At 42.4% G+C, this 13,449-nt stretch overlaps 1 protein-coding gene across 2 annotated transcripts in view; it reads left to right on the top strand.

Annotated features, from left to right (window-relative positions):
- Positions 1-13,449, top strand: part of C2CD3 (C2 domain containing 3 centriole elongation regulator) — a 594,096-nt gene that overhangs the window by 447,032 nt on the left and 133,615 nt on the right. For both annotated transcript variants that reach the window (XM_069640138.1, XM_069640137.1), the window contains one exon: positions 4,614-4,716. In XM_069640138.1, the coding sequence (XP_069496239.1) occupies positions 4,614-4,716 (103 nt within the window). The remainder of the gene's footprint in view (positions 1-4,613; positions 4,717-13,449) is intronic.

Here is a 13,449-nt window from a genome sequence, read left to right as displayed (position 1 = left end):
ACCAAGGAATAGCCATAATATTGTGTTCAGATGCCACAGGACAAATAATGATCTGTTGTGTCAAAACCGTTTTCGCAGTGTCCTATATTCGTAGCCACAGATACTCAAGACCAAGCTCCTGATGTACTACATAAATTGCAAATGACATGAACAATCCAAGTAGCTGCTTCAAGAGTTGGTTCTCTTTTATATGTAGCTGGGACAGGTTAGGGTATCCCCATAATCCCACACCATATTTGGCTGCAGAAATAACTTTATTCACATATATCTTTAACATCAAATCCCATGACTTGAACCATGCTATACGATTGATTGCTTAGTACAGTGCCTAGTACCCACAAGGGAAGAAGTAAAATTCACACCCAAGTAATTGAACGATTTAATCTCATCTTTTAGAAAGAAATAGGAAGAGGATACAACTTGTGTCATGAATCTGATGCTGTCATCACTCCTTTCCCGGACGTAACCTCTCCTCATGTGGCCAGGGGACAGCAGCCGCTACCTAATCCTGACCCTGGGGGGTGGCTATGTGAGGGAGGATCACATGGGGGAGGTGTCCCTCAGGGGGAAGGACGGGCATCACCAGATAACAAATTGGATCCGCCTTTCCCTTTTAGGGATATCCCCTCCATTCCAAAGGTTTTCAAAACAATAGCGGCTGTGTATGCTGTTGATACCATGCCTTCCTTACATTCTTCACAGCCTCATCGTCAGTTCATCATCAGTTGTTCTCTCTAGCTGTCTACTCCTAATAATCTCCCTCTCTCTCTTCACCTCAACTCCACTTGCCTTGTTGTTCTCCTCCTGATATTCTGTATCTTCTCTTCTCCTGCCCTACATTTCCCCTATTTTCTACCACCTCTTCCTCCTCTTTCTCTAGCCTCCTTTCCAGGGATACTCCAGTCCCAAAATACTGCCTCTGAAATATGACTTTGTCACACAGAACACTTGTAAGAGCAATGGCATATCCCAGACATGCAATATTTTAGTGTTTGGAAAATTATGGGAAAGTTTGCCTGTGGGGGTTCATGGACCCACGGGTCTCTGTAATGCACATTTGGTGCATCCCCTTTCAAAATTAGGGTGAACGTTTTTGCTACCCAATTGACGGTCAAATTGCTGTATTTGCGAACTCAGGTGCAACACTTTCCAAATAGTGAGTGGTGCAAACAGTGCAACAAGTAACACTTTGTCTAGAGCATGACATTGCCCTAGGGAATAGCCCAGGCCATGCCTTCTGGGCACTACGTAGGGATAGTGCTCAGAGTGCATGAGCTACGATCACTGCAGAATGGGTCAATAGGCATGATCCTTGGTCAAATGCCATGGACTGCAAGAAGAGTCTCTGTGAACGGGTAAGGGCCCAAGACCCTGTGCAGGCCCTGTTGCTACCGTTATATGGTTAAAGCAGATCATTAAAAGAACTCAAACATCAACTGAATATAGTTTAAGAGACGTCTTTGCCATGGTTATGTAATAAACTACATTCATTACGCGCCCTCCAAATTACCACAACAGTGTTATCAAATTATCTTGAACAGATGTTAGGGTTACAGTACAAAATCAAAAAGAAAACCCTTTTCACCTCGAGTGGTCAGTATTTCCACCAGTTATCGTATATTATGGTTGTTGGGAGTATTGACCCCCCGCCCCTGTGATGCAATAATCTGGTATTAATGCCATTTCCTGCAGACACTGTGGGCGGTCATGTGCCTGGCAGCCTGATTTATGGGCCTAGTTTTACTTCTATATGTGGATATATTGCTTAAAAGCCGAAAACAAAAGATATATGCCCTAATTAGACTAAATTAATCAATTGATTTATGTGGATGTTTTTAGGACCAAATAGTTTGCCTCATCATCCTGTTAATGTAGAAAAATGTAATCCCAAAGGTCTGTCCATTTTTCTTCCTCATTAAGAAATTCCAGTGGATAGATGCGCATGGCTGACAATGGGCCATGTGGAGGAAAAGAGGATTATAGATAAATTTAGATACTGTTTAGGGTTAAGCTACCTCTGAAAGTCTGATGTAATTTGGGCAGAGTCTGCGACATTCTTTGGGCACGTGAAACCTGCCCACGTACAAAACATGCCTATGAATGGTATTTGCAGATTATGGTACCTAACTTACTCTGCCCCAACCCTATCTTGCCATTTTGAGGTTTGTCCTATTATGTCACAAAACTTTATAAGGGTCTGGGAGTAAGAGATGGACACAAAGATGGCATGTTGATTGGCAAAAACTGTTATTAACATAAATGGTGGGGTTGGAGGAAATCCTAACTAGCCCAATGGCGAAGAGGGATTTCATCAAAACTAGCTAATGAAATGGTCGGTGTCGGAATGTCCAAAGTAAAGTTCACCGTCCTGTGTCCAAATCCTAACCTGTCCCTCAGACACTAAACTAGCAAAAGGTGAAAGGGGAAATGTCTCTTGGCTGACGGCCTGCAGTCCAGCTTCGTCTTCGGGGTTCACAAAACAAATGTTCCAAAAAGGTACAACAAAAGAAGTATCTTCTGTATCTCCAAGAGTCAATAAAGATCTTTATCTTTTACTTGGTAAGCCGGTCTCTAAGGCACAGCAATGAGAAAGGATGGTCGGGATCTCTCTCCCAAACAATGTTATCATTCCCAGACCCTTTCGGGACAGCGCTGGGTTCCAAGTCCTGCAGCGGGGAAGGATAGCCTGGTTCTTTCTCCCAAGCTGATGCCGACGGTCCCCAACCCCTTCTGAGCAGACCAAGCTCCCAGATCCTGACCTTTTCCAAGCAGGCCTGGTTCCAGGATACTGTAATGAGGGGATCTAGTCTTATTCTTTACCCTAAGCTTGGATTCTGTTCTTCCTCTGAATTGCTGTAGGTCGTAGGCCCGCTTCTTAGTACTCTCCTCCTGTTCACGTTGCTGCCTTGGTTGACTCTCCTGCCAAGGTCTCTGAAAGTTGCTGTTAAAAGCACATTTGGTATTTGTCCTTGTATGGGTGCGCTACCCCATTGTAGGACCCAGATCCCTTAATCATTCACACTGTTCTTTAATTCCTCTTCACACCACAGCCTTGGTTTACTCCCCTGCCATGGTCTGTGGATACCACTTGTGCATATAAAGTTTGTATCCCTTCTTAATTCTGTTTGTGTTGTCTTTGCAGGGTGGGTCCCAGATCCCCTTCACTTGGTATATCTTCCCCAAAGAATATATTCCTTCTTTATATTGCATTTCACGTCACTCGCTCTCTGGGTCTCCCCAGCCCTCGGATTGCCCACCCCATTAACTGCAGGGTCTTGGCTGTCACCCTCCGGTTGTTTGCGGGTCTCCCAGGATCTGCGGTTGCTTCTTTGGTTCACTGGGGCCCTTCCCAGGTTCTCTGCACATCTCTTCTGTGGTTCTGCGGCTTCCAGAACACACCTCTGTGTGTCTGCTCTGCAGTTTCGGCGGCTCTCCGGGCCCACCAGAGCCTTCTCTGGTCCTCTGCATGTCCGCTCCAGTCTCACCAGAGCTTCCTATGTGCCTCTGAGTCTCTCGGCAGCCGATGCCGTTCCGAGAACAAAGACGCCATCCTTCTTTTCCCTCTCCTACTTTGGGAGCAGACCAATGACATCGCTTGAAAGACTAGATCATGGCGTGTAAATTTGTTCTGGTCAGTAATCCTCATTACTCGTTGGCTCTTTCTTGTCCCAGTGGTTTCTGGATGTGTTACAGTAGTACATGGGGTCCTTAGGGAATGTGGGTTTTGAGAGAAAGTGGGGGGGGTTGGAGGGATGCCATGTTCAGTGAAGACGGTCACTACTCTCAATGGGATTCTCCCTCCCCATGAGATCCTCCCACTGAGTAGCACCCCCAGGGTGACAATCGGGTAGCATCCTCACCTCCCTGGCCTCATGGAAAGGGCCTCCCCATCTAAAGTAGTGACAACATCTCGGGATTTGTCACAACTTACATGTAGGCTTCCACCATGCACTTTTGAAATTATTTTAAATTACTTGTTTTTGACAATATTCTGACATAAGTATAGAATCGAACTCTACAGAGACTGTATCCCCCCTCACCACAGTTTGACTGCAAAACATTCACTATATTACTAGATGAAGCACTTCTAAAATGCACTTTAAAGCAACCATAATTACAAGTTCATGTCAAGCTGTTTCATTAGGGTAAATTGAACTTCCTTGCTGAAATAACTGTGATATTAGTGATTAATTCCTATACCCGTTTCTCCACTTGGATCTAGGGAACAATGGAACATACTAAAATAATCTAGGCCAGTCCCTTCTGGAGTGTTCCAGAGTAACTAAAGTGAGCATCTAATTGCCCCGCAGTTGTATCCTGCCCCCTCCTCCCCAAATCCAGCGAAGATGAAAGAAGTAAAACAGTGAAATGGGATGACCATCTGGGCATGGTTTGAATTTGTGCTAATTTTTCAAATGTGTTTCTTGTTTGCCTATTCTATAAAGGAGATGTATAGAGTGAGCAACCGACACTCCTACCTAACAGTTCTGTTGCATGGGTATATTACTGGGTCAATCGAAAGCCTATGTTGTCTTGTTTCCAATGTTTGAATCACTTTTCTATGGTGTGCAATATTGAACACAAATATATCCTCCTTGATCATCATTCATCAGATCTGACCCAGTGCTTGTTCCCAATTTCTTCCTTCCTCCCCAACATCTGGAAGCCTCAATGAGAATGCTACATTTTTCCACTTCTCTGCCCTCCACTCACAAAGTAAGTACAGGGAATGTTTATTTTATTGGGGTTTTTGTTTTAGCATTGCATCACCTAAAGTCGTGTCTGCATAGAGGTACGAGCAAAGGCTTGCTTTCAATATTACGTTTCCCTTGTCAGTAGATAGCAGTATGTCACCGGAGGAAAGCATCAAATTGCTTTCCATACATCTGCTGAGATTGTGCAACTAAATCTCCTTACTCCTATAGAACGATCTAATGATCTAAGCACTGCTGGGATTTCGTCAGCATTTCGTCAGCAATTCTGCATACAGGTATTCAAAAGATACATTCTCAAGATGTGCATTCTATTATAGAGAAAAATTGACAACTTCCATACAGTAGAGGAGAACCATTTTGAAACTTGAAATTCCCTAATGTGTGTATATGAATGCAGCATCCCCCGTGTGTTTTACAGGAGAAGCAGATGAAGGCTTACCTTTCTGCTGATAATGGCTTAAAACCTCACACACCGAGAATGACCTTTAATATTGTGGAGAGCAATTTGTGATGGGGTTATTAATTAACTCAAGGCTATATATAGTTTGTGTTTTGCGCAGGGGATTTATAGTCAAATTCGACATATAAACTGCAAAGGATGCAGAACTGTAAGATGGATTTTGATGTTGGTTTGAGAAAGTAGAACTATGTAATTGGCCAGGAACAAATGCCATTGTTTGCGAGTTCAAGAGTTCAGTACTTACCCATTGTTTATATCAAAAGAATTGCGGGCAACTGTGTTTATCCAGTGTAGACAAAAATTGTGAATATATATTATGCATAATTATTTTGTAGCAAAACCATAACAGATTATGATGAGGCAGCCCTTATTGGCTCCGTATTCTTGGAATTTTCCTGAGTTTATAATGGGAAAAGAAAACTGCACATACAAAAATGCAAAGGCTCAAATAAGAACTTGATGGGCTCCAGTTACTTGTCACTATCCAAAGTTAAAATAAATCATGGTGTACTGGGGAAGAAGTGCACGTGGGACAGATGCAGGTTTATCTATATATACATTTTCAAAGCTGCATCCAGGACAAACACCAGAGCAACCTAATAATTGCGGAAGCTTTGGTAGAAATATAAAGTTTGCATATTTACTAAATAGACCATTAAATAGATTCTGGAACCATAAAGAAGAACTGGATACATAATGTGATGGATATCGGGGATTCCAAATCAGACAAAAGTCTGCTAATCTTTAACCCAACTGTACAATGACGTTGGCTGAAAACTTTGCATTATGGGAATAGAAGTGACATTTCCATGGTCCATTTCTAAAATAGAACTTGAACACATTTGTGTTTGATGCAGAATCATTGCAATAGAAGATGCCATTTGATCAAGGAGTCCAATTTGGATATTCTCTGATAAGTTATTAACTGAGGTTTGTCAGCCCTAGGGTGGTAGCTATGGGAATCAAATAACTTACTTGAAATGACTAATTGTTAAAGTACATAATCCGTAAAATATTTATTATGAGGAGCATATAGCATGGCCTATTTCAGTTTTGATCATATTGAGTTACAGAAATGTCTGAAAATGTCCACTGACCTTGGTTTTTTTCAATTTGATTCAGGAATCCATGTGTTGCAAGGTCCACGTTGCCATCTAATGGACATTTCTGTATAAACCTTAGAAGGGAACTTTATTTCCATAGTGGCAGGAATCTTATTAATTCTGGGTTTACTGAAATCAAAAAAGCCTAAATGTAGACATCATCCATGTGAAGTTGGAGACCTTCCCTTGTTTCGCTGAGAGGTAATGACATATCTCTTAAGGCAAAGACGGAGTGGATGATCAAGAGGTTCTTTTCACCTAAAGCCATAACTTCAGATTAGCTGAAGATTTGACAACCTCGTGCCTCAGGAACATGTTTTCAGTGGGAGACAGGATCTCCCAGTTTTCACTGTTGTGGAAATTGATGACGTCCAGGTGCTGGACAAACTCTGTTGTGAGCAAATGGTCAAACTATCCTAGACAGCCACCCTCCACAACAAATTTCATCAAACGTGATGGATGAGATTAACAAATTGATGGCTGCGGCGGAATGAGAAAATGTTTCACAAAATGAAGTGACCCAGAAATTGGTACCTGATCCTTGTTACACCACAGTGGCAAGTAAGAGTATGGTTCTCTGACCTGCTTCGGATTTCAATTTGCTCTTAATCACCATCTCCCAGTGTCTCAATATCTAGTAACTGAGAGGGGGACCTAGTATCTCGCCCCACCCCAGAATCCGACTCCTTAGCCTTTTGGTCCCTGGACAGTTGACTAGGTTATGAAGGTTTTTCAAGACATATTCTCTTTGATATTAGGGTTTCAGTAACCTTCTAGAACTATGGAAGAAAGGGGACATGACAAAGGAGTTATTGAAAGTTATTCAATACTGTGGGTACTGTGTTTGTAATCGATAGGCAATGTGGACCTTCCGAAAGAAAGTTGAGTGATCTTGATGGCAACAAGGAAACAATTGAGAATGCAAAATCATGACATTGAGTGCCCGGAGAAATACATCAATCCTCTAGAGGGTGCTTTAAACCAGTGCTGTCTTAGACTGTCTTTTGTGGGAGACCTGGCCTAGCAGCTACTTACATATAGTCAGAGGCTTGCCTAACATATCCATCAGCAATTGTGACCAATCTGAATTCACACAAGTCTGTTTCTCACTCCTTTCTGTGTTCAGTATTTGCTCAATTCAGTTTCTGGGGCAGACGCCCACTTTTAGCAAGTGAATCCTCTAGAATATTTTTTGTTAACTGGATTGTTGATTGGTTTTCAATCAATTTTCTTGTATAGAGAGTTTAGTAACAGTCCTTATGTATGGAGGAAAAGCGGGTGGAACATAGGGGTAAGTACCATGCTCCTACTCCACAGTCTCCTTCCGTCCGTGCAGCTCTCGCTACATCCCTGCTAATAAGAGTTAAGTATAAGGGTTCTACATGCTGATATAAAAACTAATTGTCACGGCTGAGAGACTATGCAAGGTAGACGTGTGCTATAGAGCGGCTGCGCATACAACACTATGTTTTTGGTTTAATACGCTGCTACGCATTATGCAATGATTCCCTTCACTTCCTGGTGAAGATATTCCATAAGGCTGGCGATGAGGGAACTGTGAACTAGGATTACAATAGTCATTACCATTGTTCCCTCTGATAATTCTTCCCTAAATGCAACAATGGTTTGGATTATTTTCCATATGTGCAACTGACTAACAAGATAACCCAGTATGTGAGCTTTCAAAGTAAGTGAGCGATCATCCCTGATGGAATTGTGGAAGGGAATTTCCCGTTTGTCCTCTGCAGTTCTTTACACATTGTACAGCACTTTTTCAAATATTTTGGCTAATTAAATATTTTATAGGCAGTTACAACAGAGCAAAGTATTCAAGATCTGCCAGAGTACCTACCAAAAGTATTTCTGTATAGAAATAAATACATTTATGAACCAAAAGAAAGCTTGGTCTGCTCAGTATAAACAATGGGCTCTGGGTATTCATTTGTCGAGTGGTAAACCCTGGTTAAAGATAATGATGAACATGTTTTATGCAACTTGAAAAGAAAAGTGTGTTACGGAGGACAAATATCGCCTGGCAGGCAAAATATTGTGACAAAATGCATTATTTGCCAGATGGAATCATGGCAAACAAAAGGAATGTATCAGGAAATCATGCCACTAAGGATTTAATGTGCCTGTAGAATTCAATAAATGAGGGCCCAGGAGAACACAACCCTTGTAATTCATATGTCAGTAGAATAATTGCATCTTAATTGCTGCAACACGGCATGACAATCAGATTACCTGTGCCATTGCTTACCACCAACATTGCATTGCCATGGGAACAGAGCACTGACCACAGTTACTCTTAACTAGCCCATCAGAAATCAGGGAGTGTTGAAATTGGGTGATTTACTGCGGGACGGGAACTTATGTTTTGATGAACTTCAAAGAATGTTTCATTTAAGTGGAAGGGAAAGGAGTAGATATAAAGAATTGGAGGGTCTTCTGACCGACGTTTTCGGTATGATGACTATCCCACTTGAGAAGGAGCCGGTGGGTTGGGCCATGTTTTGTTTATCGCCACGTAATGTATCTACATATCTGAAACTTATGAGAGAAAGTGATTCAGTGTTAGAGTCTTGGATTACATTAAAGCAGAAATGGGAGGTAGATTTAGGTTGTGTAATTAGTGATGATGCTTGGAAATATGTGTGGCTGGTTGGATATACTAGTAAGATGGATCTTAAGTTACGTCTTAAACATCAGATCATTTTGGGGAGTTTATACTGGACTCCAGTGCAAATGTGTGATTTGGGACTGATTACTGAAGATTTTTGTTTGAGATGTGGGATAGAGAAGGGGACATTGCTCCATATGTTGTGGCATTGCCCAAGAATGTTCTCTCTTTGGAGAGAGGTGCTAGATTCGTTGGATGTAATTTTGTCAATTTCATTTCCAAGGGAGGTTTTGTTATTGGCATAAAGTGGCCGTTGTTTGAAGGCTTGTTTGTATGGACAATGGATAGATAAAATATTAGTGATAGCAGTTAAACAGATCATGAAGGTGTGGAAGTCCAGGGGAAAAAAACATTGGATGATTGGATTAATGATGTGATTGTATTGTCTGAGTTTGAATTACTTATGTTAAAGGAGCATGGTAAGGAGAATAACTATTGGTCCTTTTGGAAATCTTTCATTGATTTGTAAGGATGTGAGGTGCAAGATGGAGAACTTGATGAATGAGGCATTTTGCTTGCTTTTGTTTGTTTGTTTGTTTGTGTTTACTTGTTTTCGTGTTATGGAAAGTAATACAATTTGATGTAAATATGTTGATTTTATGAGCCTTATTAACTCAATGCATACATTTAATTTGTGTTTGATTGTTTATACTGTTTCTTAGATATGGCTGAAGTATTGGGATATTTGGGGAAGTTTGAAGATTTTGTTGTTCTAATTTCCTTGTGTTATTATTCCTCGATGTATGAATTTGTTTGAAAGTAATAAATAAAGATCATGATAAAAAAAAGAAATCGGGCCAGTGGCAGAGGCCGCTTTTGGTGCTGGTGGGTTAGGGAGGATAGCTCCTGAAGGGGCACCAAGATTCTAAATGATGCATGGGGGTGGTGAGAGTTTTCAGTGAAGGGTCCCAAATGTTTCTCAAATTAGCGCAAGCAACTGAGCCTAGCGAGTGAGCCCTAAATAATCACGGGAGGCGGGGGGGTTTCTTCCCCTCCCCTGAGACATTTTTTTTAATAATGTGATGAAAGTATGCATTTTGCAGCACGATTTGTAAGAAAAATTGGATGAAAAGTCATACAATTTATAATTGTTTTTCTATGGAAAAAAACAGAAATCTCCAGTAAATCTCATGATTCTTATGCAGTCATGTCTCTTGTGAGTGGATGGTCCTAAATATTTCCTCAAACTAGCGTGAGCAAGTGAGCACCGAATAATTAAGTGGGGAAATGTGTTAAAATAATGTGCTGAAATAATGCATTTTGCAGCACAATTTTTGACGTAAGTGGTGAAAAGTCATACAATTTACAGTTGGTTAATATGAAAAAAACAGGAATTGCGATGCCAACAACAGTACACTAAATAGGAGCACTTTCCAATTATTTTCGTTTGGCTGCAGCCGCAATCTATCTTTGCCAGAATGGTCACTTTGAAGCACATGCATGAAGGACTTCATCTATGTTATTTAAAGTGACCAGCAGCAGCTTCATAAACGTGATTTAAAGTGACCATTACTGGCAAAGTCTGTACCCGTAGCTATAGCGAAGTTGCCTGTACCAACCAAGGGCGTTATAATATAGGGTTAACATGTTGCATTATAGAGCATGCTTACTGTGGAAAAACTGGTCAAAAAGCCAAACAGTTTGCAATTGGTTTTGTAGGCTATTTCCAATCCAAGAATGCAATAGATGCAAGCCACCAACAGTGCACGGGAGCCTTTCACAAAGCCCATGCTGCATGCTTGTATACAAAGATTTTTACACTGGCTGTGCCCATACATTTCCATGCTTAATGCACCAATATTTGCCAGAATTCCTATAGAAGAACATGCTGATGCTTGCTTTGCACATAATGCCAATAATGATACTATAAGAAAACATGTCCACACTGGCTCTGTCAATGTATGGCAGTATCCCAACAAAAGAACATACTCCTGTTGGCATTACCTTTAAAGAATACCATGTCACAATACGAACATATGTCCAAACTGGCTGCACAGTGTATTCCAGTCTAGCCACGTAATAACACTTAACATGCTTTCTTCATCATAGATGCCCAGAATAAAATGCCAGTAAGCAAAAGCTAGACTGGCTGCCCCCAAAATGCCAGTGTAGCCACGTAATAACACTGTAACATCCTTGTATTATCAGATGCCCAGTACAGAAAATGTCATGCCATAGTAAGAAATGGCAACTCTGCCTGCCCCAAAATACCAATCTAGCCACGTAATAACACAACATATTTTCTTTTATCAACCTCAGGATTATGATTTCTTCTACTGGGCATCTAGGATAGATGCCCAGTAGAAAATGTGTTAACGCGCGCCCCACCCTGGACACCTGCTCCATGGTCCAGCATAAACACACACGTGCATACACATTCACACACAACATTCACACGTGCACCCATGCGTCATATTCTCCAGCATTGGACCTTTCATAGATTTACATGCTGTGAATATTCCCTGTTGTTAGACTGGGAATCCTCAATAACATAGAGCAGTTTAAATTGAAACTGAATTTCAGTCACGTTTGTGCTCTAGTAAAGTCACGTTTGGGTCATACTGCCCACAGCCAATAGGAAAGGCTTCCTTAGCTCCACCTCTGACGGCTATCTTCAGATTTGTTTACCGCACATTCATGTATTATCTACTTTTGACAACAAACTTTCTTCGACTGATCTAGGTCCTCGTTTTGGGCCTACTCCAACAGCTGAAACCAAGAAGAAAAGTCTCTTTAAGGCCTGCACTTGATGTGGCTTCAGGAACGTGTTTGTGGAGGAGCTCCACGATAATTGCCTCTACTGCCTCCACCCGCAACATGTGATCAAAGATTGTGACATTTGACAATCCTTCTCTAACAAGACCCTCTGAGACCATCATCGCAGGTTGGTCGCATGGCTCGACAACACCAGTGGGGCCTCTAACTCTATTTCAGTATTGAGTCATGCCTCGCTCAGGCAGCATAGGCCATCCCATCGAACCACATCTAGTAAGAGGTCAAGATGATACGACGAGTCAGCCAATAGCAGGAAAAGGGCAAACAAAGACCCATACACGGAAGACACCATCAAGGTCTTCAGAAAAATCTCTCCGACTGCCCACGACATCCATGGGCAGTAGGCCGTCTTCCAGGGATAAAGGAATATCTACTCCATCGACGAGACCACTGTTCACACCCTTGTTGACGACACCTACAGCTTCAAGAATCCTTGCTGCGTTAATGAAGACGTTGACAGCCATAAAGCCCTCGTCGTCGACAACTATCAGGACACCCTCTGTGACCTCTATGACCCCATTGACAAAATCTACACCGTTAATGGTCACAACATTTCAAACGTCCTTGTCCACTATTAAGACGACAATTTCAAAATCTTTGTTGATGCCACCGCCGTTGATTCATATTACGCAACCCTCTGCGCTAGCGGGTCCCCCACGTCCTGACCCCCTGGCTGTGGGAGTTAACACTGAAAAGGTGGGAGTTGACACCAAAAAGGTTCAATTATCTGCTGGGGTGGTCCAGCTTGATCCTCGACCTTTGTTACAGATGGTAGATCCTCTTCCTAAATCCTCAGAGGAAGATTTGAAAGGGGAATTCTCAACATCTAGCCCCCCTCCTGGCATACCCCCACCCAGGGTCGCACAGGAGCCAAAGCTTCAGGAGAAGCCTGTACCTCAGAGTGCCCTAACCACCTGCCACAGTGCCACTCCCACCAGCATCTAGAGACGTCTCTCTGGACATTTTTGCCACCCTGAATACCCTGGTATCCACCCTACACCAAAGGTTATCGGCACCACTGCCACCGCCAGAACCCAGGCACCCTCTAGCAGGGCCCAGTGGACTTGCTGCACCCTCTTGCCCTGCTAGGGAGGGCCAGCGGCTACAAAGGCCCTTGCAATTGACAGACACTGAATCTGAGCATGAACCTTAGGATGATCCGGAGTCCGTCCACACGACCTACACAACGGATGAATGTGACAATCTCATCCCAGCAGATGGTATACCAAAAGAAGTACTCTCCAGAGAAGATCCCCTCCTTCTGCCCCTCCTAACCCCCCTGACGAGATCAGGTCCTTCCACACCCTCATGGGTAGAGTGGCTAAAATGTTCACACTTTCGCTAGAGGAACAGAAAAAGACAGCCTCCTATATCAAAGAAAGGTACAGCATAGAAAGTCCATCTTATCTGTACCACTCTTGGAAGACATTTGGGAGGGAGATCTCATTACTATGACCCATCCATCCACGGCACCACCCAAAAAGGGCATGTTTGACAAAACGTACAGGGTCCCAGACGTTGAGCCTCTCCAACTTTGTCTTTATTGCTCACCACTCCAAATTGCTTCTATACTCATCTGTTTGGATCTTTCTGCCGCTTATGACACTGTCTATCTGCTCCTTACTCTCCTGGACCTTGGATTTTGCAAATCTGCTCTTCCCTGGATCGCCTCCTGCCTGGAATGTTGATCCTTTAAAATCTCTTGGAACTCGAAAA

The sequence above is a fragment of the Ambystoma mexicanum genome, chromosome 7q (genome assembly GCF_040938575.1).
Source record: "Ambystoma mexicanum isolate Mex_15411 chromosome 7q, UKY_AmexF1_1, whole genome shotgun sequence".
NCBI lineage: Eukaryota > Metazoa > Chordata > Amphibia > Caudata > Ambystomatidae > Ambystoma > Ambystoma mexicanum.
Note: the sequence above shows the minus strand (reverse complement) of the source record. Positions and strands in the feature narration are given on the sequence as shown.